General features: G+C 46.8%; 1 protein-coding gene across 2 annotated transcripts in view; it reads right to left on the bottom strand.

The window, feature by feature from the left end:
• PODXL2 (podocalyxin like 2) overlaps positions 1-27,233 on the bottom strand; it is a 44,295-nt gene that overhangs the window by 6,860 nt on the left and 10,202 nt on the right. The window contains exons 2-4 of one of the 2 annotated variants that reach the window (XM_019536834.1): positions 21,099-21,392; positions 7,310-8,172; positions 5,607-5,681 (exon numbers count right to left, since the gene is read on the bottom strand). In XM_019536834.1, coding sequence (XP_019392379.1) covers positions 5,607-5,681; positions 7,310-8,172; positions 21,099-21,392 — 1,232 coding nt within the window. The remainder of the gene's footprint in view (positions 1-5,606; positions 5,682-7,309; positions 8,173-21,098; positions 21,393-27,233) is intronic. The other variant, XM_019536835.1, reaches the window with a different exon arrangement.

Below are 27,233 nucleotides of genomic sequence, written 5' to 3'. Positions count from 1 at the left end.
GGGCAGCAGCCCTGGATGCTGACTTAGAGGGACACAAAGCTGGTAGCTACCACCCTTGCCAGCCCAGCCACCACCTGGAGCACAAACCTTCCCAGATACATCTCTGGGGACTGAGTGGGACCTTTGATGGGATGATTTGGGGCAATTACTGGGGAAAGGACCTTAGGAGCTCACAAGCTGATTTAACTCTGTCAACGCAGTGAATCTGGCACTTCCCAAAGCAAGTACCTTGTGCTGTGTGTGTGTGTGGCAGGGGGTCCAACATGACTTTTACAGCCTCATCCCCACAGAGGCCCCTTTATGGCCTCATCCACCCAATCCTCATGCTGTGTTTTCCTTTGCAGCGCCCTTCACCCGCAGCTGGGGAGCACCCCTCCCTGCCGTGGGGTTGGGACCCTGGAATTACTTCCCTGGGCACAACTGTTTTCTCAGCTTGCAGTAAAAAAAATAAACTTCAGGACCAGGAGGAAGGTGCTTAAATTGAAGGAAAGACTTTGCCTCTCCCCGCGCCCAGGGCTGGTCGGGGACCCGGCTTAGCCTGACACGTTCCATCCCTTGGAGGCTCCTTTTCCACTTTCCCACTCTTGTGTTTCTATTCCTGTCTGTGGTTGCCATGCCAACCCAAAGGCCACACGGATGATTAATAAATGCTAGCGCTCCTGGTTGCCATGGCAATCCCAAGCGCTCAGGGCAGGCATAGGTCTGAGCAGTGAACGGTCTAATTGGAAAAGACACGAATGACTCGGGCCTGAATCACAAGGGTCTGTCAGTGCCTTGTCTCATCAGGTTATGGATTCTGGCTGAGGGAACGTATGCAGCAAGGCAGGCAGTCGGGAGAGGCACGGGGAGAAGGTCCTGGCAGAGGCAGCTCCTCTGCTTTCTTTCTGGGGTCTCCCACCCACAGTCTGGACCAGGCAGGCAACATACTATGGCTGAGCGGCCAGTTCTCTGCATTGCAACGTAATGGACCAAACATCAGCTCTTGTTACACAGCTCAGCAGGGATTTAAGAAACTGAGGCTGAAGGGCAGGCATCATAATGAGCCTGTGAAAAGAAGCTGGGCTGCAGCTCTGCAGAAGAGGACCTGGGAGTTACCGTGGACAATAAGCTGAATATGAGCCAACAGTATGCCCTTGTTGCCAAGAAGGCTAACGGCATCCTGGGCTGCATTGGTAGGGGTATTGCCAGCAGGTCAAGTGAAGTGATTATTCCCCTCTATTCAGTACTGACGAGGCCACATCTGGAGTACTGTGTCCAGTTTTGGGCCCCCCACTACTGAAAGGATGTGGACAAATTGGAAAGAATCCAGCAGAGGGTGAAAAAAATGGTGAGGGTCCTGAGGGACATGACTTATGAGGAAAGACTGGGGGAATTGGGCTTATTTAGTCTAGAGAAGGGGAGACCAAGAGGGGACTTAATAGCAGCCTTCAACTACCTGAAGCGGGGTTCAAAAGAGGATGGAGCTGGACTGTTCTCAGTGGTGGCAGATGACAGAACAAGGAGCAATGGACTCAAGTTGCAGCAAGGGAAGTTTAGGTTAGATATTACGAAGAATTTTCTCGCTAGGAGGGTAGTAAAACAGTGGAACAGGTTACCCAGAGAGGCTGTGGAAGCTCCATCTTTGGAGGTTTTCAAAACCCGGCTAGACAAAGTTTGGCTGGGATGATCTAGTTAGGGATGGTCTTGCTCTGAGCAGGGGGTTGGATTAGATGCGACCTCCCAAGGTACCTTTCAACCCTGACTTTCTATGATTCTAAGAAAGATGGAGATGGAATAGTTCTATTAATGGAGGCAGCTTAAATATATGGCATTGGTGCCCTTCCTGCTTGGCTGGAAAGACTGTGGCCACAACACTGCTGTAACATGGGGCAAGGACAGGTCTCAGTGCTGGAGCGGACTCAGGTTCAAAAGACTGGTGAACCAAGGCAGAGCAACGAATGGGCATGTTCTCCAGTAGGGCCAAATCCTGCAGACTTTACTGGGACAGATGTCCCATAGATGCCAATGAGAATTTTGCCAAAAGTGAGGCTGTTGTGTTGGCTCAGTTTACAGCCCAGCAGGAAATTAAAATAGACTGCCTACTTAGGCTTATCATATAGAGCTTGGTCAATGTGGGTGCTAGAGGCAAAGAGTCCACAGCCCAAGCCTTCAAGATGCTAAGGTCCTTCATTTCCCACTGACCTCGGAGGAACTTTGGGACACTCATCACCTCACAAGATCCAGCCTTTAAAATGATTAGAGATATTTGCAAGGGTTTTATCCCCAGTAAATTATTTTAAATAATCTCCCTCCCATTCCCATTCACAACACTTAAAATGTAAGCGCTCCCTTGCAGCACTGGAAAGCTAAACATCACAACCCTAGAGTACGGGAGTCAGAAAGCAAAACTGAAAGAATTGGGGGAAGTCAGCCTAATTCCGCTGTCTAGATTGCCTGCATTTCAACAGACAGCAAGCAAACTGCTTCAACTGCAGCGTGGAGGTAGGATGGGGGAGAAGGGTCTGATTTCAGTTTCAATCATATTAAGCGATAACAGAACGCAGGGGAGGGAAGCCATGCTGGTGTTAAATATTTATGTTGACATGTGTCTTCTTGAATAAGAAAGGGAACAGCGTAAATCACTTGTTGGGAAATATTTGCTTTGAAACATGAAATCAAGTAGAAAAACAGTTTGAGTCTTGTCTTCCTCAGGGCAGCTTCTGTGTTTGGGAGGGGAGTAGCCAAGGACTTGACAGCAAGGCACAGCTTCAATGAAGGTGGCTTGCGGTTTTTTATTTTCACTTCTCAGCTCCATTCCTGTAGTTAAAATAAAGCGTTTGCAAAAATCCAAGGGAGGAGAGTTACCATATACCGTTCAATTAACAAGCATCTGTGTTTTGCACTGATACCTGAGGAAATCTGATGGTGGCCATGGTGGATGGGAAATCATCACACATCAAACTGTAAATGTGTGTTCCCAAAAAAAGGACTTAAAATGATATGATAGAAGCACGGATCCCTGTTAGCTAAGTCAGGAGGCTTAAAAGAAATAAGAGGCCTTCTATCCCTTTAGGAAATCAATGCCAGTCACTCGATATAGTTATTGTTTCCAACAAGTCCCTGAGGGCTCCGATTCTCTTTCTAAGAAGACACCAATATACATAGGCCAGTGCTCAAGAGCAACCCTGTGACAACAGAAGCAAGCTTCTTAGTCTAGCATGGGGCCCTAAAATTGCAAAACAGAAAGAGCAAGACATTTAAACTTCCAAAACAATAAGATATTAAAAAATATTTAGAAAATGATGACACCTGGACACTTGGTCCTGCTTACAGTAAGCTGCTAAGGGCATGAATAAAAGGCCCATAAGAGCTCTGTAAAGTGATTGGGATCTATTAATAGGGATATACATGGAGCGCTGGGCTCATCAATTAACTGCAGCTTTATGGGGCTGATGCGCAAGTATTGGATTAGCAGACCGTGTCTGGTTAACTGCAGAACCTGATAACAAATAAGATAACTGAGTGGGAAGAAAAGACACTTAAGGAAGATTTAAGGGGCAGCTGGTTGGCACTTTGAACCTTTCACTCTGGAAACAGGTCTTTATTTCTCTGAACTCTCAGAAAGATGTGGGTGTAGATAATCATACCTCAAAGCAGGAGGAGAGGAAAACAAAACAGGCCTTGAAATCAAACTCTTATCCTGCTATAAACCCATGTTAGCAGGGAAAGGACAGTTTGGACACGCTGTTCTCTAGTTCAGGTTGGGACTAAAGGTCCCTTCTCCTGGCCGGTGGCCATCCAGGTAAAAATTCCAAGCCTGGGGTTACCTGTCCACAAGTGAAACTGATTCTGATCTCCCAGGCTAGACTGGAGTTATTGTGAAACTAAGAATAGTTGCAATGTTTGCCTTCACAGTTACTGTGCTGTCAGCAAAAACACAGGGCCTGGCACAGCCTGGGATGCTGAAAGTATAGAATATGAGCACGAGTGAAGTATAACTACCAATTTGAGCACTGGTCTGGTAGCCAGGAACTTTTTGGTCTCCATCCAGTGATGACACAGCCTCATTCTAAGCTATGGGCAAAACACGTTCTCTACCAATAACTTCCCCCCTCTGTAAAATAGGAATAATTTTAGCCTGCCTCTCATGGGGGATGTGAAGATAAGTATTTGTAAAATGTTTTGAAGATGAAAAAGTTCTGACACCAAGCTTTATCTTTCCAGCTGGATGGTCCTATAGCTAAAAGCACAAGTGTAGGAGTCCAGGGATCTAAGTCCTAGTCCTTGTTTTGTCACTGACTGGCTGTCAGACCATCGGCCTGCCAGTTCTCCTGACTGACCTTAAATTTCTTCAGCTGTAAAGCCTACCCGATGTTTATTAACATCAGGAAGCTGAGGAGAGGCTTGACACAAAAAAAGAATGAACGGGACGTTCATTTTCATAAATGTTACACCAACTAGCACTGCAGTGAACATCCACAAATCATGACAACTGCAGTGTGGTAGTGCTGGAGTGATGTTGTAGCCATGAATTCCATGTTCTGGGATATATGGGGGAATATGTGAGAGACAAGGATTTTTGTAGGTGACGTCTTGTACTGGACCAGCTGCATGACTGGGATAGATTTAGGTAAGCCTGACTCAGCCCTGAAGAAGAATGCGCTCTGTTTGAAAGCTTGTTTAAATCCATCCCAACCATGCAGCAGATGCAAAAGATAATCACGTATGAAATCCTTGATTCTCATGAAACAAATGAAAAGTTACCCAAAAGCCAGATATCTAATTTCCCCAATGGTTATGCACAAACCATTTTAAAAGGATGGTATTGCTCTTCTGTTCAGCCAATAATAAGAGAAAATAACTAAAAAGGCCTTTATAAATACTATGAACTGGATAAAATGCATTTATTCATTTCTGCAATATCTAGTGTTTATTGCCTGTGGTCTATCTACTGGGAAATGGAATTAAAAATGATTTTGACTGTGTCTCTTGAATTTCTGAGAAGTACTTTGAGACTCTTCTATGTAAATTGTGATAGGTCTTTCCTAGGTACAATTACCTGAAAAGGGTGGTCTCAAAATTGAAACCCCCATGCTCCTTGCATCAGTTTCAGGCTAAGGTACAAGGACAAGTGAAGCATTTCTGGTTTTATGCCTTGTCGGTATATGTGAGGGTTTGAAGTGGCAATGCTGGGCACTCTTTGGGTAAATGCCTACCTGTGTACACAAGAGATTGGTCCAGAGGCCTTTACAATCTTCTTTGCCTACAAGACACTTGTAAAGGCCACCCAGAAAAAATTAGCAAGCATCCTTTTAGAAGCTCATTTGAAGATCTGTGACAAATACTTTCTGCGTTGAAAAATTCAATTTCTAAGTCCTACCTCTACTCCATCCCACCAGAAAGGGATGAGAGATGCACACCATATACAAAAACTGCAGTTTCACAACCACAGCCATCACTGCACTATCTATTTGTGCCAGCCCTGGAAAACATCCTACCCCTCCTGGAATCCGTCACTCTAACAGACCTTTTGCTGGCCTCTGCAATAGTGACAGTTCAGCATTAGTATCTGACACTGTAAGTCCCCTTTCCTTTCGTTCTCATCTGGTTGCTTGTGTCTGACTTACACAGTCGATGTTATCCGACATGTTCAGGATGATGTAGTTTTTCCCTGCCAGGTTACTCCAGTCCTTGCAGATCACCTAGAAAGACAAAGCACATATACAGCTGCGTCTGGAAAGAGCATGCATCTCCCTGCTGCAAGCACAAAAGCAGATTGAGGGGAGGGAGAGAGGGGCTGTGCTCTATGCCAGGCAGGTGTCTGAATCCTTGGAGAAACATATATGTGTTCCCATATCCTGTTTCTGGAGGGGATCCACTGCCTCTCACCAGACTGGAATAGACACAGACAGAAAAGGCATTTCCTTTTTATCTGAACGGTGGTAGACTGCAGTCCTCTGAATCCACAGAGCAGGGACAAGGCACGGCCATGTCAATGTGCCCCAGTCCTGCCAGACTGGAGCTTTCTCATGAAGCAGTCTCTCCTCTGTGGCTTTACCGAGGCTGACAACAGGCACAGGGTAGAGCAATTAGAGCTAACTGCAAGTGATGGCAGGTGGACACCTATCTCCTTTATTATCTTGTGAACGGAGCTAAACACTAAAATGACTTAACCACTTATCCTTTTTTTGGTAACTAGACTCATTCTGTGGGTGGCCTGCACATTATCACACCAGAAACCCTAACCAGCAGCCTCACAGTCTTTACGTAGCTGCTTGAATCCAGGTCTTCCACAGCTCATGCTAGAGCTCTAACCACTGGACCATCCTCCCTCAGCCACAGGCATGTCTGTGTACAGCCCCCGGCCCCTCCCACCCCCCTAACAGCCCTTCTGAGAAGCCTCCCAGCAGAAATCTGCACACTCAGCCCTTTCACAAGCCTTGCACCTGGACAGGCAAACAGAGGCAGCAAAGATTAACTCCTTCCTCCCCATCCACTTCAGAGGTGCTTGGACCACTTGCATGCCCAGCAAAACAGCCTGAAAGGTAAAAATGGGCTCACAAGGAGCTTTTGTTGCCCAAAGGCCAGGATAAGCATAGGCAGTCCTCAGAAATAGAAAAACTCTGTGCAAGGGTTTCTTGGTGACCCCTCAGCATCTGAGGTCTGGTCTACATTATGTAGTCTTGCCAAATGAACACTCAAAGCTGCTCCTTTTGCCAGCACGGTAACCACACTTCATGGAGAGAAAGGCAGCTGCTGCTGCTGCTGCCGCCACACATGACCAACATGGCAGCTGGCACGTGTGAACATGCATGTCCCTTCTGCCACAGTCTCTTCAGAAGCTGGTGACTTCTGAGGGTGCACTTCATGCCCTGCCAGCACAGATGCTTAGTAGAGTCGAGAGGTGTGAACAAGCTACGGTCTACCAACAGGCTGCCGCTGGCAGGTTAGCCTAGTATGCACAAGGCCTAAGAGGGTTCTGGCACTCAGAGGTGTAGTGTAACACCACCTGCAAGAGCACTGGGTTTACAGGGACTATGTATGTGTAGATGCAAACAAATTCAGCCGCCAAAGCTTGAGTTCTGCCAGCACAATGCTGCAGCGCATTACAGCGAGGAGGCATCCCCCGGATATGGCACAAAAGAAGGAAAACGTCCCTTGCAACATTTTTGGAGGGTTGCTTGAGGAAGGGGTGGGGAAGGAGAAATCCCCAGCAACTATTTCCATCAGCTGCATTTTGGGACTGCTGAAAGCAAGGACTGGCAAGGATGATGGGTTAGTAACTAGGCACCTTCATGTAGAGCCCTCCCTCCACCCCACAGCGTGGTACCTGAGGGGAATTCCAGGGCATCTCTGTTGGCATCACAGCTGCAGGACTGTCCTCAGTCTGTAGTGCAAAGCTGTCCTCCATCACCAGTGTAGTCACCAGCTTGGTGCTGTTCAGAGCAGGGGTTGGGGCCGGGCTGTCAGCACTATCCCAGGGAGCTGAGGGGGAGCCGAGGTCCCAGGAGCCAGGAGGACTCTCAGACACAGCCTTGGTATTTGGGGGACCACCTCCAGGAGATGCTGTTATCTCAGGAGCCTCCTCGGTTTGCTCCATTCCAGTCAGCATGGTGGGCTGGGTAAGCTCCCCGCCAGCCTCCGCTGTGGGATTTCCCAGCTCTGCTGTTGCTGTGCTCTCTGTGAGCTCCACTCCTGCCCCCATCACCCCTGTATTTCTGGAAGTCATCTCAAAAGGGTCTTCTGAGATTGCCTGGGATCCTGCAGTGGTGGTAGACAAGAGGGAGGACGCAGGCAGCAGACTTGGGCCCATGCTGCTCCCTAGGTCAAAGCCTGAAGAGGTGTGCTCAGGAGCAGAGTCCTCCTCCACCCTTTCTACGCTTCCCTTTGTCACAACCCCCAGCCTGCTGGAGGCTGTGGAAAGTAGGAGGGACAACAAGGAGTCCTCCTGGCCAGCTACTTCTGAAGACATGACCTTTGGCCAGTTGGTCTTGCTACTCTCTGGCCCTCCCCTTGAGTGATTTATGGGAAGCAGCCCCTCCTCTTCCTCTAGGGTGCTGGAGAAAGCCCTGTGTGGGTCAGGCTCGACCGAATCCGATGGCACGTGCAGGGTTGCACTTTCCCAGCTGTTCTTCACCTGGGTCCCATTCTCTCTCAGCAGGGACTTCTGAGAGGCCACCTGAAAGCTGTAGTCTAAAACAGACACCAGAGATGCCCTGTTAGGAATCTGTCACAAGCAACTGTGGAGACCTAGAAAACTAGGGGAGAGGCCTATAGATCCCTCCTCGTGTTCCTATCCTCTTAGCAGCACAGATTGCCGGGGACTTAAAAGCGTGGACTATTGGTCACAAAAAAATATGAGAGGGAGCTAGGTCCATTCAATAGCACGAAGTCTGTTTGAGAGAGATGCAGATAGAGGGAGGGCCACAGCATGTACTTTCTGCCCTAAGCCCACCTTATTCCCCCCAGCTCTTTCTCTACCAGGCTTCTCCACTGAACCTACCCACCAGGGGCACAACATTGGTGCTAGCTCTGATGGCAGTGTTTTGAGGGTGTGTTGAAGGCACCAGGAACCTGGCTGAGATCCAGAGATTTATTTCATACCGGCCTTGGACAGATACCAGGCTGCAACACATATTCACCCACTACCAAACTCAGGGGAAAATGAGCAAAAATCCTGCTCTCATGAGCATCTCCAGTGAAAGCCAAATGGACGTGGCTATCATGGAGGGCAAAATATGGGCTGTGAAGCCCCTCAGAGTATAGCTGTCACCTCACAAATGTTTCCTCATTTACCAAACTTCCAGGGCATTGGGGAAAGGAGGTAACTGAAGGGAATAAAGATGAGAAACAGGGGCTATGTTGTGTCCGTACATCTGCACCCCAAGACCTAGAAACCACTGCAGAGTGGCTGATCTGCAAAAGCAGATGTGTATGGTGTTTTGGGAAGAAACCCACAGCCTGGGAAATGTAAAAGAGAAGAGGTGCCAAACATCACAGCAGTGAAGTCAAATCAGCCCATGGCTCCTCTTCCAACCCCCACGAGAAACTCCGAGATGTCCCAGGCAAACACAGCATCTGTAAGATCAACTCCCAATTGCTGCCAGGCATCTGACTCCAGAGCCATATTCATCCCCAGATGAATCAGTCTCTCTATCTTGCTCAGAAAGCTGCTCCTATTAGTGCTGCCATATGAATTAAGCCCTTCTCCTCACACTAAGCAACAGAAAGGGGTCTCCCACACCTAGAAATGAATACGCTGCCCCCCCACCCATGGCCTTTCTCCAGGTTCTGGCTGTTATTAATGAATATAGAAGCCATCATCTGTCATCCCCAAGGCCTTGTCTCATCGCCTGACTGCCAAAGTGGACGCTTCATCAAGCACAGCAGGAGGCAGCTGTCTGGATGCCTTATAGCCTGCGCGTCTGTGAGAGGAGCCTCCGAATGACACTCCCTGCACTCGCGGCTGCTGGATCGGGTGCTTTGCTGGGGGCTGGGAAGAGTGTTACCCCTGCGAGCTGCTGTCATCTGGGATACTCCACAGCAGCTACAGCTCTCAATGATGCCCCTGCAACCTGCCTATTCTTGTCCCCCCTGTTTCCGCCCACAGCAAGAAGTCAGTCAATCTTTCCCCCCCGCTCATGCTAACAACAAAGGTGTCCTGGATAAATTCCCTAGTAGCTGGCAAGTGACTTCTTTCCATCTCTCTCATCATTAGCTTTACATTAGAAATCAGGCACAGCTGCCTCTTTTTTCCCCCCAGAGGCTGCTTTCTATGCTCACAGTGTGTCTGCTCCTGCAGCTTACCATAAATGTAAACCTACGGTTTTCATAACGGCCTGTGATGTGGGCTCACTGAGGGTCTCTCCCATCTCTGCCCCGCCACCCAGGGTCTTATCAAGAGCCCTACAGCTGGCCTCAGTGGACAGATTGCCTGACAGCCTGAAGGGCGCATGGCACACCTCCATGCTGCCAGCAACTCTCTTCACCAAGATGGTGCACTGAGTCATTGAAATGGACTGATGTGCAGCTCAGCTCAAGAGCACCAAAGCCAGGAGGAGATGAAGGCTATCTGATGAGCTCTCCCCTTTGGCAAAGCAGGGGCGGTTTGCTAGGATCCAAGATGGCTGCAAGAGCAGTGAGCGACCACACAGGCAATGAGATGCTCTTCTGCACCTGCAGTCTGGCCTCAGTGTTTCCAAGCACTCTCCTCTGAAGCCAATCCATCTGCAGCCATCCCTTCTTGTTTGCTGATGCATAGCAGCTGTCCCACTAGCCAGATGCTGCTTAAATGGCAGGACCTGGCACAGATCAAAGGACTGCAAATGCAAAGGCAAGGCAGATGCTAAGTCAAGGTCACTGACAAGTGGTGAAAGTTCAGTGCACTTTCCTGGACTCTCTCAGAGGCATTTGTACTTTGTGCCTTTGCTTCACTGCAAACTGCAGAAATCCTGCCTGCCCTGGGGCGCTGTGGAAGAGGAAGGTTGGCTTCTCCCTGAAAATTGAGGCATTGGCCATTGTCAGATCCTGGTCGACCAGGAGCAAGGATCTGCTGCTCAACTGGCCTGCACAAGCCTCTATCCAGCTCCTCTCCACCCCTCCCCAGGCTTCCCCACTTGTGGCTCCCGGCCAGCGAGAGAGAGGTGAGGGAGGATGGGGCACAGCAGAAAAGCCGGCAGATGTCCAGGGGCAGAAAAGAAGCAAGAACCCCAAGCAGCTAAAACCCCTCTTGGCACCTCCCCCTTTCTTTGAAGGCTGATTACTGGCCTTTCCGTAAGGCATTAAAGCACTAGGGATCAATCAGTTCCCAAAGGGTTAAAGCTCCATGTAACTCTCAGCTTCACTCATCTTTTCAGAACCAGAAACACTCGGGATGAATCCTCGGGGAGGCTGATGGATTGCGGCCTCCCACCCCGCCACCCAGATCAAAGCTCTCTGAGAACTGATCCGCTCCCTCCCAACAGGCTCCTGCTTTACTGGGCAGCCTCCAACTGAAACCTGAGCTGCTCCTCTGGGGCAAGAAGTCAGTGAGACGGAAGCAGACTCAGGAGTCCTCACGCTCAGTGCTAATCGATTTAACATTTCCACTTGCCACCAGCATCCCCACCTGCCTGCATGCTGAGCCCGGAGTCCCCTCCACGCTTGTGGGCGAGCAGGAACTCGTGGAGCTCTGGAAATCCTGGAGAGGATTCTGTGCTTTCAGCTACTGTACAGGAGGGTCCACCCCACAATGCTAAGTTCAGATGCGTTTCACTTTGAGGCTGCTGGTTTTGCTCTCTGCACAGTTCAGGTCCCAGTAAGGATTCAAACACCCGCTGAGTTCTGAGACCTGGACGTTTGATGGACTGACCTCTCTACCCATCAAGACCTAGCCATTTGGGGTGCCTCACTTGAATCATCTCAGAGATTTGCCTGATTTGAAGGGTGGGTGGTTAGCCAGCCCTTTCCAACCACCGGGTCTCTTCAAGGCATCTCCAGCTGAGCACCCTGAAATCTGCTTGTTTTTTACCCTGAGTCACAGAAGTCGGATGCAGAACCCGTAGGCGGCATCACATCCATCTCCGTGGCATGCCCCCAACTGAGAGGTTGATCTCTTCAGTCTGTTCCCCAGGACTTTGTCCCAAACAATGGGGCTCCTGGCACTGCCCTCAGGAACCGCTGCAGCCTCTAAGATCTCACTGTTGGCAAATATTTCCCGATACCCTCTTTTTGCTCAGATTTACCCTCTCGCTCCTAGTCAGACTCCTCTCCCCTCCATGCTTCTTTAACCATGCTTTGTCTCTGAGCAATGATCCCTTTCACACATTTCCTAGACATTTACTAAGCATTACTTCCTATATGTGGGAGGATGCATTTGTCAGTGCGACTCATCCCTTCAGCATTGCTAATTTCTTCCCTCACCCCACACTTAGTAGCAGGATCCCAACCTTTCAAACAGCTCTGAATGTGTTGCCCTTTCCACCACCCTCCCCAAAAGCTAAAGCTTTACCCTGCCCTGACCCCGCCAAAGCCCTGCTGAGATTCTTGTCACCCTGCACTGTGGAACATGGAGTCCAGATTGACTCAAGTTACTTGCACTCACGCCACAGTGGAGGTGCAGGGTATTATGTGAAGGAGATGGGTATTAGGTAGCTGGCTGCAATGCCAGATTCATCGGGCTGGTTTATCAGCTCATCATATTTCAATAGGGAAGCAAAGACCTGTCTGGGGCCTAGAAGGCTGCAAGGGAGAGGGGAAGAGAAGAGGTCAGAAGGGAAGCAGGTGTCAGTGTCAGCTGTATCCCCTTTGTTGCTAGTCTCCATTGACCTATTGCGCTTCTGTGTTATGTGGGTGTCCTGTTAAAGTCAGTGACATGTCAGGACACAAAACTGGGATAAACAGCCATGTTCGGAGATGCATTCGGCTTGGTAGAATCAGGGAGAGGGGGAACTAGAAGGGACCTCCAGAGGCCATCTACTCCAACTCCCTGTATTAGGCTGGATCATTCCTATCCAAACCATCCCACACAAATCTATTGTCTAATTTCATATATAGTCAATCTGAGATACAATCACAAGACATAGGTCCCTCAGCTGCCACAGTTTCTGCTTTAGCAGGGGGACCAAAGGCAGAGTGTGTGCATGCATAGACTGCAAGTTAAGGAACAGCAGAGGAACACAGAAAAAGGCACAGACCCCAAGAAGCTGGATGAGGTCCAGCCAGCAAGGGACCAAAGCATCCTAGAGAACGTGACACAAAAGAACACAGCACAGAGCAGTCAGTAATTCCACTTTGGAGGATACTAACGTTACTATCTAGGACCATCACCAGCTCTACCTAGAGGGGCCTACCTAACCTGGGTTGGGATCCTGCTGCCACCTGTTTCTACATAATGAAACAAATTACACAGCTAGGTCTTTCCCACTCACTGTCTGAGTTCAGATATCTGATTAATTAATCTAGGACTCCAAACCTCAATCCAAGCTTCTCAGCTGGTCAACACCCTTAGCAGATAGCTCCAAGCCCCATCCCAGCAAAGGCTTTCCTCCAGCAGGCTTACCTGCCCTGCTCCTGCTCACCACTGGCCTTCATTCCCTAGATCTCTCAACCAGGGAAAGCACTTCCACAGAGCACACCTTACACAGCCCTCCTGGCCCCACCAAACCACATTTTATATCTCCCAGTAAACTTGGTTCTGCCTCAAGTCACCCGTGGATTCATGTTGAAATATGATGAGCTGATAAACCAGCCCGATGAATCTGGCATTGCAGCCAGCTACCTAAGCTTCATCTGGGGAAGCAAGCTGCACGCAGCATCAGTGAAGTTATATCCTAACCCTTTAAAGAGTCGGCTTATCCTATAACATCCCACAAGAGAAACCTGCTCCCCCTGAAGCTAACAGCAATCAGAATTTGGCCCTTGGCCAAAGCACAATTCCCCAGCCAGAGCTCTGATGGGAGTTCATTCTCCTTTCCATTTCATTCACAATATTTCATTCCCTTTGTTATGAAACTGCCACTTCCTTTAGCTTGAATTTGCCAGTCATGCTGCCCAAAATGCGCAAAGCTGCTCATAATAAAAGGTGGTCATTGTGTTATTTTTAAATATATATAACGTGTCTCTTACAGTCTGTATCTGATTAAACTGGAAGATCATATTAATCAATGACTGAGTTACAGGTATGTGAAAGGCACCGTCATAAAGAGTAGTTACCTCCTGGGCTCCCTTCACCACAATGGGCTTTTCTGTCAGACCGTCCCTCCTAAAATATTTCACTAACTTTATGAAGTGTAAGGACTGCTTTTCCCACCCCTTAACATTCAGCTGCTGCTGGAGAAGTATGTGATAGCTGCTGTACAACATACACCGACACTGGTCACTGTAAAGAGGAATCTTGGAGCTGAAATTTTAGGGGATATTGAGGCTGAATAAGCTGGAAGGGAGCCAGGAGGCTGGGCTTAACACCCTAACCTTGCAAAATGTGTTATTGGACCTTTAACAGTTAGGAGTGGCCTGCATCCTGGGTTTAAGACTTATCTGAACAAAACAGTCTCTAATTAAACAAAGGTCTCAAGGTAGCTGTGTGTTACCACATGTCTACTCTTGAAGGCTAATTCAGATTAAATCTGAGCATGACGTGAACATACAATAATAACCCTTCCTGAATAAACCAGTCTACTGACTCTCTTGTTTGAGAAGAAGGTTGTCTTGTTCCTCTATAGCTTAATGTTATGAAAATGGATTACACTCAACTGGAATGAGCCATTCTTTTGCCAGCATAAGAGCATTCAAACATGGAATTAGTCATTCTGGAATAGCTGTTGCAGAATAAATCCATGTCAATACTCTTTGCCCCTGAGGAGGCTCTGACAGCAAGTGCTTCGTGTCCCCCAGCTGCAGGGAGAAAAAGTCTGCTTCGAGAAAGATCATTTCATGTGTTTACCTCCTAGTTTAACGTACGTTAACAAGCCTCATCATGGGAGCTGAGCCGAGGCAGGGGGCTGCCCAGTGCTAAGCCTCTTATACACAGTCTTTACTAGGTGCTTCGTTTCAGTAATGCCTTGGCTGAAGATGAGATTAAAAACTGTACAACTGCTGCCAGTCTGGAGGAGGAAGAAGGCTCGATTTCTGTGGGGTTGAAGGGACGGGAAGGGCCAGGCCTGGCAAAAGGCAAGAAACTCATTCAGGACTCAGGAGATTCTTAATAAAAGTGGAAGGAGGGGAAAGAGGTGGGGAAGACCTTAATGTACTGCCTTTGAATACAGTGTTTGGTCTGTTGCTGCTGTTACCCCAGCATACACTCTCTCTGAATTGCCTATGTTAATCAGGGAATAAACAGGAGATAAAGATTTGTTTTTCAAGTGCCACATGCTACTGTAATGAGCCATAGCCACATGCATACAGACCTCATGGCCCTCAGCCAGGATCAAACCTGGGGTCTTGAACACACATGCTTCCTACACCAGAGGAACCACTAAAAAGAGCAGTTCCCTTGGCAAGTAGAGGGCTCTTATCCCTACAGGTGTTAGACACTAAGGGGAGGCAGGGAATGTGTCCATTCCCATCTCACCACTGGATGATAGAGGAAGAGCACTAAGAACCACACGTTCAACCCTAGTAGTGTTTCTCAATGTCCAGCCCTTGGCCAGTGAGTTAATTCCCTAGCCCTGCTGCTCATCAGTCTCTATGAGAAGGCCTTGCAATAGCAGCCAATTTTGGATGAAGCCAGATCCCTGGCTTCCCTGAGCCAAGAGACTGGCTTGGCCCAGCTGAGTGGTGGGGTGCCACTTTTGGGAAAAATGAAGGATTGCAGAAGCCTGCCTCTCCTACCATGGGAGAAGAATCAAGGGAAGGGCACTAGGGCCCATTCTGATCAGGCCTACGAGGAAGGCATTGACATGCGATTCACGTGCACACACCAGGGTTGGATCTGGGCCAGTGTAACGCAGCTGGACGCAGTGCAGTCATAGAAGACAATGGAGTTACCTCAGTAAGGGAGCTGAAGCCTCTTTTACTTTGTAGATGTAGGCCCTGTTCTTCAGCCCAGTGACAGCTGCATCCAACTCCTGGTCTTTGTCTTGGACTTGAAGATTGTGTTTGTACTGGTCCCAAAAATGGTGACTTACAAAAGTACAAGGACCACTGAACTATCAGCTTTATAAGCCACATTGTAAGGTTATAAACAACAGACCATCAGGGAAATGGAAGATCAAACAGCCATCAAGCAAGCTGGTTTCAGAAAAGGCAGAGGAACAAGGAACCAAATCATCAACCTATATAACCTTTTCAAAAAAATGTCAAGAACAGAGAGTACCTTTTAAACATGTTTTGTTAATTATGTAAAAGCCTTTGATCATGAAATACTGTGGAAAGCATTCTGTAAAATGGGTTTACCTACATGTAGCCTAGCTCTGGTAAGAAAGTTATAGGCTGACCACTCAACAAAGAAAACATCAGTGGGTTGAAAACACGGTTGAATGTGGCTCATGGTTTTTGCTGGGGATATCTGCTAGCTCCTCAACTTTTCAACATATACACACCCCTGATAATGAAAGAAGTACTATATATGAATTTGATGGGGAAAACAAGTTTGGAGGCCTCACATGGCCAACTTACAGTGTGCAGATAATACTGCAGTTATCCGTGGGAACATGGAAGAAGTAAGAACATTAATAAGTAAAGCGAAGTCAGTGCCAAGAAATGTTTATTACTCACTACTTGGAAGACAAAGATTATGGTGGTTAATGATGAGCATGACCCAAATAACAACGTAATTATCAATAGGAAAATTATTAAAAAGACGACAAATCTGAATATCTGGGATTTATGATAAATTTCAAAAGGAAGCAGTGAAGAAGACACAGCCAGAGAGTGACCATTGCATGTGAAGCCCTGCAGAACATAATCTGGAAAGACTGAGGGGTCTGCATAGACCTTAAACTGTGACTTTCGAGGTTCACAACATTCTTGACTGAGACTTATGGTCTGGGCATTGAAGAGAAACGATAAGATCAGGATGGATGCTTTTGAGGTATGCTGCTACTGAAGACTGCTGAGGGTCTCTCTTACCAAGGAAAGAGAACAAATGAATGGGCACTTCAGAAAATCAGCTGCCCTCTTATTTTACAAAGTCACATTCTGAAAAGGAAACAACTATCCTTTGGACAGGTAGCACAACATAACTCCTCGGAGAAGGTAATTACCAGTGAGCTGAGGACACATAACTGGAGAGCCGACAAACTGTGTTTAACCTGGATAGATGATATCAAGTGTTGTGGTAGAAATGATCCAGTTTGGAAAGTAGGAATTATTCTAAATGGCATCTGTTAAACAAAACAGTCTCCTAGGAGCACTAGACTTGACAACAAAGATGTTTTAGTGCCCACTTATGGCATGGGTGAGGGGAAGAGAAGCTTTTGTTTAAAAATCCCAGCTAGAATGAGACATATCCTGATGGGTCTTAGGCAGGCACCCAATGAAACCAATGGTGTGGCATAAAGGTCTTGACAGGAGGAGCGTGTTATTCATGAGAGAGAGAGAGCCAGAGACGGAGTTATGCTGACCAACACAAATAAGTGCCGTTAATACTTTCTATTGTACCAATCTGCACTCTCTAGAAGCCATATTCTCCAGGAAAAACACAAAAATTAAGAACGTTTGCTTTAAAGTTTAAGAGAAATGTACTGGGATAACTTTTTGTACCCTATACCTAGAAAGCTACACAAAGGATGAACTGAGTCCAGATGTACAGAGAAAGGAAGAGGAAGAAAAAGAAGCAACTGACACAGCAACTGACACAGCTAACAAATATAACTAAACCCAGTAAGACTGATTTCAAGGCCTAAAATCTTTACACCTGATAATGACAGGAGCCAGGGCTCTTTGTCCCATTGAAAAAAAAGGAATCCTTCCTTTCTAACTGTCCTATTCTAGCTTGATGGACACAGGTCTCAGACCTGTCCATGCTGCAGAACTGAATACTACCCATGCCAGAGCTCAGCTCCCTGTAGTTTGGGGAGGAAACTCTATATTTGGGGAAGTAAACATTTCATAGTTTCACAGTAGCTAGGGTCAGGAGGGACCTGAACAGATCATCTGGCCAGACTCCCTGCCACAGACAGAAATGAATGCTGGGTTCACAAGCCCCCAGGCAGGTGATCATCCAAACTCCTCTTTAATTTGCCCAAGGTAGGGGTGAGGAACACTTCCCTGGGAAACTGGTTCCAGATTTTGGCCACCCTAACTGTAAAATATTGCCTTCTGATCTCTAACCTAAACCTGTTCTCCATCAGCGTATTACCACTGTTACCCATCACCCCAGGTGGTGCTGGGGAGAAAAGGGCTCTACCGATTTGCTGTTGATCTCCCCTGATGAGTTTGTAGGCAGCCACCAGGTCCCCCCTCAGCCTCCTTTTGCCGAGGCTAAACAGGTTCAGGTCCCTCAGTCTCTCCTCATAGGGCCTGTCCTGCTGCCCTCTCACCAAGTGGGTGGCCCTCCTCTGGACCTGCTCCAGGCTGGCCACATCCCTCTTGAAGTGCGGCGCCCAGTACTGGATGCAGTACTCCAACTGCAGCCTGACCAAAGTCGCATAGAGGGGCAGTATCACCTCTCTGGACCGGCTTGAGATGCATCTTTGGATGCATGACAAGGTATGGCAGACCTTGCTGGCTGCGGTCTGGCATTGGCGGCTCATGTTCATCTTGGAGTCAATAATGACTCCAAGATCCCTTTCCACCACTGTGCTTTCAAGAGGGGAACTCCCCAGCCTGTATGTATGCTGTAGATTCCTTCTCCCAAGGTGCATCACCCTGCATTTGTCTACATTGAACCCCATCCTATTCTCATCTGCCTACTTTTGTAGTCTGTCTAAATCTAGTTGCAGCCTCTCTCTCCCCCTTCAAGTGTGTCCACCTTGCCCCACATCTTAGTGTCATCAGCAAACTTGGACAACGTGCTTTCCACCCCCTCGTCCAAGTTGCTGATGAAGATATTAAACAGTGCAGGCCTAAGGACTGAGCCCTGGGGGACCCCACTGCTCACATCTCGCCAGGCTGAGTACAATCTGTCCACCACTACTCTCTGGGTGCGCCCCATCAGCCAATTTTCTACCCATCCAACTGTGCAGGCATCAATGCCACAGTCACTTAATTTATTGATGAGGATGGGGTGAGAGACAGTGTCAAAGGCCTTCTTAAAGTCTAGAAAGACTACATCCACCATCATCCACGGATCTAGTTACTTGGTCATAAAAGGCAATCAAGCTGGTCAGGCAGGACCTGCCTTTGCATCAGCCCATGCTGATTGCCCCAAGCATGCTCTCCCCTGCTTCCCCCCACAGATGTGCTCCTTGATGATTCTCTCCAAGATCTTCCAGAGCACCAAGGTGAGGCTTACAGGCTTATAGTTACTTGGGTCCTCCTTCCTCCCTTTCTTGAAAATTGGGACCACATTAGCCAGTTTCCAATCCCCCGGCACCTGGCCAGATGACCACGAATGCTCATACAGCTGGGCCAAGGGCTCCGCGATGACCCCTGCCAGTTCCCTCAACACCCTTAGGTGGAGGGCATCTGGACCTACAGATTTAAAAATGTCTAGCCTTTCCATCCATCACACATGTGGCATGTATATCACATACTTATATTGTGTGTCCATATATGTTATGCACAGGCCTTATGTGACAGGAGAAAGCTGCCCAATTCCAGAATACTATTACTGTATCCTCTTTTTGTTTTTGTTTTTTGGTAAAAGGACACACTCTTGGTTTCTAATGGCATTTTAAATAGAAATGAGCTCCCAAGCCATTAAATAATTCAAGGAGTTGTATTAAGTGAGGTTCTGTAACGCTATCAAAGGGCACGCTCCCAGTGACAGCAGTGGCCCTACTGTGGTGAGCTGATAAGGATGGGTGTGGGTAAAGGACAAGAGAAAGAGGGAGAGAAGCAGTCTGAGAGTACATGAGCATGCGCGTACGTATGTACAAGAGGGGGAATATGTGAGCTGTTCTTAAAAGTGTCAAGAGCTGGGTACATGTGTGTACATGTGATAAGGTTGCTTTTGGTTCTCTGTGCACTGCTGTTAATGTGTAAATATATGAGATTCTTTGAATACAGGTATGCATGTATTGTTTTGAGGGGGCATGAACTGGTGATGGTGTGCTTAGAACACGTGGGAAAATGTTTTCAAGCATGACAACAATGTACTGGGATGAGCCTATGTATACACAAAAGGTGAAAGCTTGTGAGAGCATAAATATCTGGGTCTCTCACCTTGAACACAAGCATGTGGGAAGGGTCTGTGCAATGTGTGCATCAAGGGTGCATGCACGTACAACTTATGACGTAGAAAAGGAAGTCCGTGACTATGACTAGGATGTGTGTATGGCACTTCATGAGCATGGTGCTTTGAAGTCCTAAAATAATGAGGCCCTTGCCTGAAGATGCTTCAACACACTCTTCTAGACTGTAAAACAGGGACTGCATGTGAGAGTATTGCAGCACAGTGTAAATTAGCAGCTACTGCTGGCTCAGCTGTCAGCCCAGTAGGAGCACAGGCCTTTTTAAGGTCAGAGGAACCAGCATGAAGATAAGATTGGAAAGATTTCTGCTTTCAGATTCCAGACCTCAATCAGACCTGCTGAGAAAGAAATAGAGATATTGATGTGGTAGAGGGGGAGATGGGGTGGAGTTGAAACCAGTCTCCCTGTATCAGCCTGGAATGTAGAGCAGGATTGTGCCAGGTAAGCTCACAAATGAAAGGAAGGCTACAAACACTCCTCCCAACCCATCCCATCCCACCCCTTTCCCAGAGGGCACCTTAAAAACAAAGTCATCTGCTGGATCTCAGGAAGGCAATGCAAGAGAGGACTATAGCAGAGCCATATTTACATAGACAAACAGAGGCAAGAGAGTTATACACTGATGCTGTAAAATCAACAGAGAGAAAACTCAATTCAGATGCAGCATGTCTGAGCATGATGGATAGTCTGGGAGGGAAAGAAGGGGCAGCAATACCCATGCCTGAAAATCTCTAAAGGAAGTAAGGTGTGGACAGGGCATCCACCTGCAATGAGAGACCTCTTGCATTTTATCCCATATTCCCTACTAGGCTGACCACAATGAAGTTGGCTATGTCAGCTGAATGGACGGGGCAGCCAGATCCTGCTGTCTTTACACAGAACGCGTTTCCACGGAAATCAAGGGTTAAGGAACTCAGAGTTTGCCCTTTGGAGTCCAACTGGCAGACTTCAAATCTAGGCCTACCTGGATCCTTAAGACTTTTGCCAAGACCTCCAGTTCTTGCTTACTCAGTTTATATCAGAAAGGAAGGAAAAAGGAAGAAGGGGGGTGGGAAGAGAGGAATAATAAGAGAAAAGAAGGGCAAGGTGAATGAGAAAGAGATGAAGGTGATCCTTTCCTTGGCTCATGGAACTTCCTAATTAGCTCAGGAATAAGACAACTTAACAGTAGTTGGGTTTTTAAAGCTCTGCTCTCAGGGTTCACTGGGGACACTTCAGGTGCCAAGGTGAGGAAAGAGAGTTAACCGTTAATCTCAGCTCTTCTCAGCAGGAGTTGTGTCACAGGAGAGCAGAGATTCCCCATCCCTTTCCCCAAGGAAGGAAGAAAAGATAACAATAACCTACCTGTGGCTGGTCCCAGGTCCAAGCTGGAATCATTGAGCTCTCCCCCATCTTCCCAGAAGTACTGGGGGGGCTGCAAGATCTTGGACTCTTCGTTCTCTTCACTGGCAAAGCCTGATCCCGGGGAGGCATGCAGGGCGCTGGGGACCAGCTCAGGCTCCACAGTCTCCGGGCTGGTTTGCTCATTGGAATCCAGAGGCTCCAAATGGGACATCATTGCAAACTCCACCAGGGATGTTGAGGTGAGACCCTCAGAGGCGGACTCCTCTGATGAAACAAGGCAGATACACAAGGTCCCTGCAATGACAGGAGACCCATGTCAGAATAGGAGAGGGAGAAGCAAATTGCAAGAACTGACCAAAAGAGTTACTTGAGCTCTCAGCTACATACAAGTCCCATTACCCCCCTGCAACAACAGGACCCCTGTCTGACCAACAGGCCTGTGGCTTGCCTCCTTCCAACCCAGAACATCCATGTAATCTCGGCAGCTGAGGGTGCTATTACCTACAAAGTAAAATCACCATATACAAAAAAAACCCCTTAAGTAGAAACATGTTTAATTCCAGACTTGGCTGATGTCAACAGGGGTTGCTCTACCAGACGCTGTGCAGCTACAGCAGCATACCCCTAGCCACTGCATGACTTTCCACGGGGTGGTACTGATTTGTGCCGGCTGAGGATTGAGCTCCTCTCGGGTTATCAGACACAAGGTGCCTGAGGATACAGCTGCTGTTTTCAATAGACACACTCAACGCTCTTAGCTCATTAGGAACCTGGCATGCTAGGAGCCATTGTGTTCCTTTTTAACTTAAAGTCACACTGAATAACAAATAAGCAGAAAAGGAGGGATAAAAAAGTACAACTCCGTTTTCCTTGAGACAGTGGATTTGAAGAGAGGCTAATGAAGGCCTTAAGTGTAGCATGTGGCATTGTCCAAGAACTAGACTGATTGGAAATAACTAATTAGGTTGTTCCCTCAGTGCTATCTGTTCTCCAGCTAACACCTATACCAGACCATAGCATCTTCCATTTTAAAGGGCTTCCCAGGCCCTCTGAAGTTCAACTGCTCCAGGGGAAATGGTTCCACAACTGTCAAGAATGGGAAGGGAACATTTTATCCAAAGGTCTCAAAGCAAAACCCAGGCTCTTGCTACTAGGTGAAGGTGCCTTTGTCTATGTTATGTACATTGGAGCTCGGTGTACTGGATTTTCCAAAGCCTCTTGCACAATGAACTACATATACTTGGCTCCTGTATCTGTAGGATGAAGGGCTGAGTTGATCTCGCTGGGAGTGGGATCAATGGTTCCAGACGTAGCCAACTTGGGACTTAGACCATTAACCCATCCTGACTCAAAAGCAGTGACAGTACTGCACATTCACTGATTGCACAACCTGGACCTGACCAAAAAGTAAGCTGCTACCTGTCCTTTATTAGGCACAAAAATCCCAATTCAAATGTAAACCTGCAGTCCTGGCACCTTTAATAATTCCCTTAAAATTCTGAAGGGACTTCATGCAGTCTTCTGATTAGGCTGTAATGTTGTATGATGTAGTGGGTTGGGAGAGACAGAGATTATTATTTTTTTCTGTGTGCATGTATGAGAAAATTCACACATGCATTGGTGTGTGGCTTCCCTTCAGGAAAAAGACACAGCAATTCTGCGTTTTGTAATGCTCAGCCCACCTCTCACCATGGCAATTGCTTGTAGCCTGTTGTGCTACAACCCAACCACCAATAAATTGTGAGCTCTTTGGGGCAGAGAGCACAGCTCTTTCATTCATCAGTAGGGTATGTAGCATGCTGTCAACCACTAAATAAAGAATGGGCTATTCTGTCCTGCAAGCTGACATTTACTGCAAAATCCATCTTCTTGAATACCTTTTAGGGATAGAAGATGGAATTTTAAAATTCCACTGAACTTTTTTCATTAATTTAAATGGAGCTAGCATTTTAGCTTAGAACTCTAGATCTAAACTGTATTATAAATAAAGATGGATTGATTTAAATCAAAGTGATTTAAATCAACAATTTTAATCACACTTTACATCAGCAAGCAAATCAAAGCAAATTAAACTTGTTTTGCACGTGAATTTATATTATAGTCCTAAAGAAAACCTGTTTTCTCATTAGTTGGTAACTATTAAAACATGTTACCTGTAACTAAATATAAGCTTTACACTTAATTTGTACTTTTGGTTAACCAGAAAGATATACTATAATCTATACACATTGATTTAAGCAATTATATGCTTAAGGTTCATGGGTTTTATGTTAAAAATGGTGAATTTATTAGGTAAAGATGATGATTTTTTAAATTGTGACTGGTGTCAAACAGCACTTGGAGGTACACTGAAATTGAACTAACATGCACAAAAACAGCTTTTTCATTTTCATTTTTTTATGAGCTAAATATAACTCCTTCAAGCCTGCTGGATACATGAAATGTAAGTTTATCAAAATATATTTTGCATTTAAAGCTACCTGATTTATTAAACAAAATATGTATTATCTATAGTTAGTGAATTGGACTGATAGTTCCTGAGCACTGCCATCTTCAGCATTTTAGAACTAGAAGATCTCATCCTTTTCCATGTCACTTTTATTAGGAACTGGATTTAGGGGCAACAACTACATGCTGTACTGGAAAGAATTTACTAATGGATCTCTTCAAGAGTACCCATGGAACTAGTCTTATTTAATATTTTCATTAGTGATCTAAAAAAATACCAGTGTGGTACTGAAATGTGCTGATCACACAAAATTGGGAGGCATTGTCAATAAAGAGGAGGATCAGGAAGAACTGGGTGACCTTCAGAACCAGAGTAATAGAAACAGGATTAAATTTAATACTACAAAGTACAGAGTTGTGCACTTGGGAACTAATAACAAGCATATCTGCTATGTAAGATGGAAACTTATCAGTTGGAATGGGCAGAGGTGGAGAAAGGCCTGGAAGCATTAGTCAATTAGAGAAGGACTATCAGACGCCAATGTGCTGCAGCTGTGAATAAGGCAAATACAACCCTTGGATGCATCTGATGAGGTATTTCAAGGCCTTGGACAGACCTCAGATGGCATGCTCATAGTTGTAATCATCCACGATCAAAAAAGATTAATTCAAACTGGAATGGATTCAGAGAAGGGTTACAAAGGTGATCATGGGAATGGAGAACCCATATTATGAAATGACAAAAGAGCTTTGCTTGTTTAGGCTAATAAAATGAAGGCAGAGAGGGGAGAAGATTGTCTATAAATACAAAAGGGGAGTAAAGAACAGAGAGGGAGCAGAGCTAAAAATAAAATGTTGACAGAAGAATAGGGGTATAAATTATCTCGGAATAAATTTAGGCTAGAAATTACAGGTTTCTAATCATCATAGCAGTAAAGTTCTGGAACAACCTTCCAACAGGATTACCAGAGGACAAGTGCCTAACTTGTTTTTAAGATTAGTACATTTACGGATAGCTTTGTGTGACGTGATTGCAGGGGACTGGACTCGATAACTCAAGAGGCTATGGCTGTTAGAAGCTGTTTTAGCGCGTCTACAAACTTGGGATGTGTGTGTTTAGCCAGTGACGTCTACCAGTTCTGCAGCCTGCCTTTTTTTAAAGCTTTGCCAGCTAACATGTAAGGTTTGAATACAGTTTTTAATTTGATCTGAATGATTCTTGAAGCTGTTAGCAAGCCAGGCCTCAGTAGAGGTCAACATGGTTTCAAATGTACATTTTTTTTTCTTTTTTTACAGAGAAAAATGTTTTTAATGAAAATCTTTAATTTGTTTTAAATCAGCGGTTTTTTTATCCAGTTTGATTACGTGGCTCCTAGGGCAAGTTGCACATACAATTCAACACACCCACATAAGCTTTGCACAGCTCTTCCAGACCTACATTTCTCTAAAAAGGGACAGGCCTTCCCAGGTGGAATGGGAATTGAGGACTTTTTTCCCCCATTAACAGGATTGATGGTGCTCTGCTTTGAAATGCCTGGGGACTGGACAGCTGTTTGACATTCACTATAAGAGTAGAGATTAAGTGTTTGTAGGACGTACTGAGTAGGGACCAAGGAGCTCTTGGATTTAGGTTAAAAGAACAAACCCCACTACTGGCTCCTGTCACCTTTTCTTTTGCTCTCTTAAGTATAATACACAACCCATCTATTGTGATGTTCTTGTTCTAAGCACTGTACATACAACTGATTATTTCATCCTCAAAAAGAGCCCCAGGAAGGGGTTAAGCACCACTGATGGAGAATTGCCTCTAGAACAACCAAGATGACACTGGTCCTTTTCCAAGAAACCATCTTCTGAGCCCAGTGCATCTGGGGTCAGGATGTGGGGCCTTTAGCCAGTGTTTTGAAAATACATGTATAGTACAGGGGTGATCAATACAGCTCAGAATAAGGAGTCTCCTTACTTTGATTCAAGGAGCTCCCAGAAACACTGGAAACTTGTCTGACTTCATACAGAGCAAGTAACAGAAGCCAGGAGTCACCTGTTCTCCCTCCCCCCCGCCCCACCATCAGACTACAAGACAGAGGCCACTGTCTCCGGCTGCTAAATATGTTCTGGGAAACTTGGAAAGAAAGAGCTACATTTCTCAAGGTTCATGCCTATTTTGGCCCATTCCTGTATTTTGCCCATTTTAAGAAACATTTGACTTCCCCCATCCCAGCCCCACAGGACTGCTCAATGCCAATTTTGCTCTGTTGGTCGGAGACAAGATCAGCTCATCCCAGTGCAGATATGTGAAAAGAAACTTTGACAGCAGCCAAGCCTCATGGGAAGGGGAGATACTGCAGCAGAATGCAGCCAACCGAGACACATCCCTGGGCTTCCCCAGGGACGGCCAAGCTCACCGTGTGCTGATTGCACATGGCTGAGTCAGTCACTGGGGATGACACAGAGGAGCCTGGATGCAGCGCAGATCCTGATGGGTCAGGACTCCACAATGTGCGGCTCCATCCCTGCTTCTGCGCTCCCCTTGCCCTAAGTAAGAGAGTTTAAAGTGACCCAGCCACGGCAGAGACTTCTCTGTCTTCAGGCAAGAACTGCCACTGATGCAGGACTTGTGAAGGAGGGTCCTGCCACATTGCACCAAGCCCTAAACCAACATGCAGCTCCTGCCCTGAAGGGCTCACCATCTACACCAGGGGCAGGTAATTACTTTGGGCGGAGAGCCGCTTACTGAGTTTTGGCAAGCCATTGGGGGCCACATGACAGGCAGCCAGGGGCAGATAAATATTCATTTTCTAAATTTCTTATACGGACAAGGCAGCCAAAGGGTGGGGGAATGGGAGCATTATCTTTCCAGTTACCCAGAAGTGGTAACAGGCACAGAGGAAATCAGCAATGAGCTTGAGGTCAAGCCACTAGTCTGTGGCAGAGCTGAGAATTGTGCCCTGATTGAGGGAATCTCAGCCTAGTGCTTCACTTCTACTTTGCTTTGCTTCCTCTTCCTAAGTCCTGGTAAGGCCAATGTTGCTACAGACACAGCAAGAAGCTGGTGCAGTACAAGAGGGCAACTTTTTAATGAGGCACTTTTTAACGGGGTCCCACCAAAATGGCTATGTCTTTGGAGTGCCGGGTTTCTATCCCTCCACCTTTCCTTTTGCCACGGAAGAGAAGTCACTTTAAACATGGAAACAGACAGTCTCTTAGTCCTTCCCTACTAGGTGGTTACAGCCATTAGAAATAATTGTCCTCATTTTTTCCAGTCTTGGGACCCCACGTCATGATGCCAAGTTTCCAGGCCCCTGCTCCTCAAGAAAGCAAAAGGTGGGCACACTCATGTTGGACAGGGTAGGAACCCAGGCCCTTCCCCAGATAGATCTGGCACCAGGTCAGGCATGACCCTTTCTGGAAGGGGCATTAGCAGCTATCAAGGACAGTCAAAGTAAGGATCAATGCCCTTGCTACCAATTCTGTCCCAGTGTAACCCAGACCCGTTTCTAACTGTCACATCCTAGGGTTGTCCTACACAGTCCAGAGCTGGCCACCCAACACTTAATGATCTTGGGTGGTAGTAGAGCTAATGAGCGGTAGTTAGTTAGCCATCGCACTCCAAAGACATAGCACCCATTTTGGTGGGACCTCATTAAAAAGTGCCTCATTAAAAAGTTGCCCTCTTGTACTGCACCA

Source organism: Crocodylus porosus, unplaced genomic scaffold (assembly GCF_001723895.1).
Source record: "Crocodylus porosus isolate Cpor-Errol unplaced genomic scaffold, CroPor_comp1, whole genome shotgun sequence".
Lineage (NCBI taxonomy): Eukaryota > Metazoa > Chordata > Crocodylia > Crocodylidae > Crocodylus > Crocodylus porosus.
Note: the sequence above shows the minus strand (reverse complement) of the source record. Positions and strands in the feature narration are given on the sequence as shown.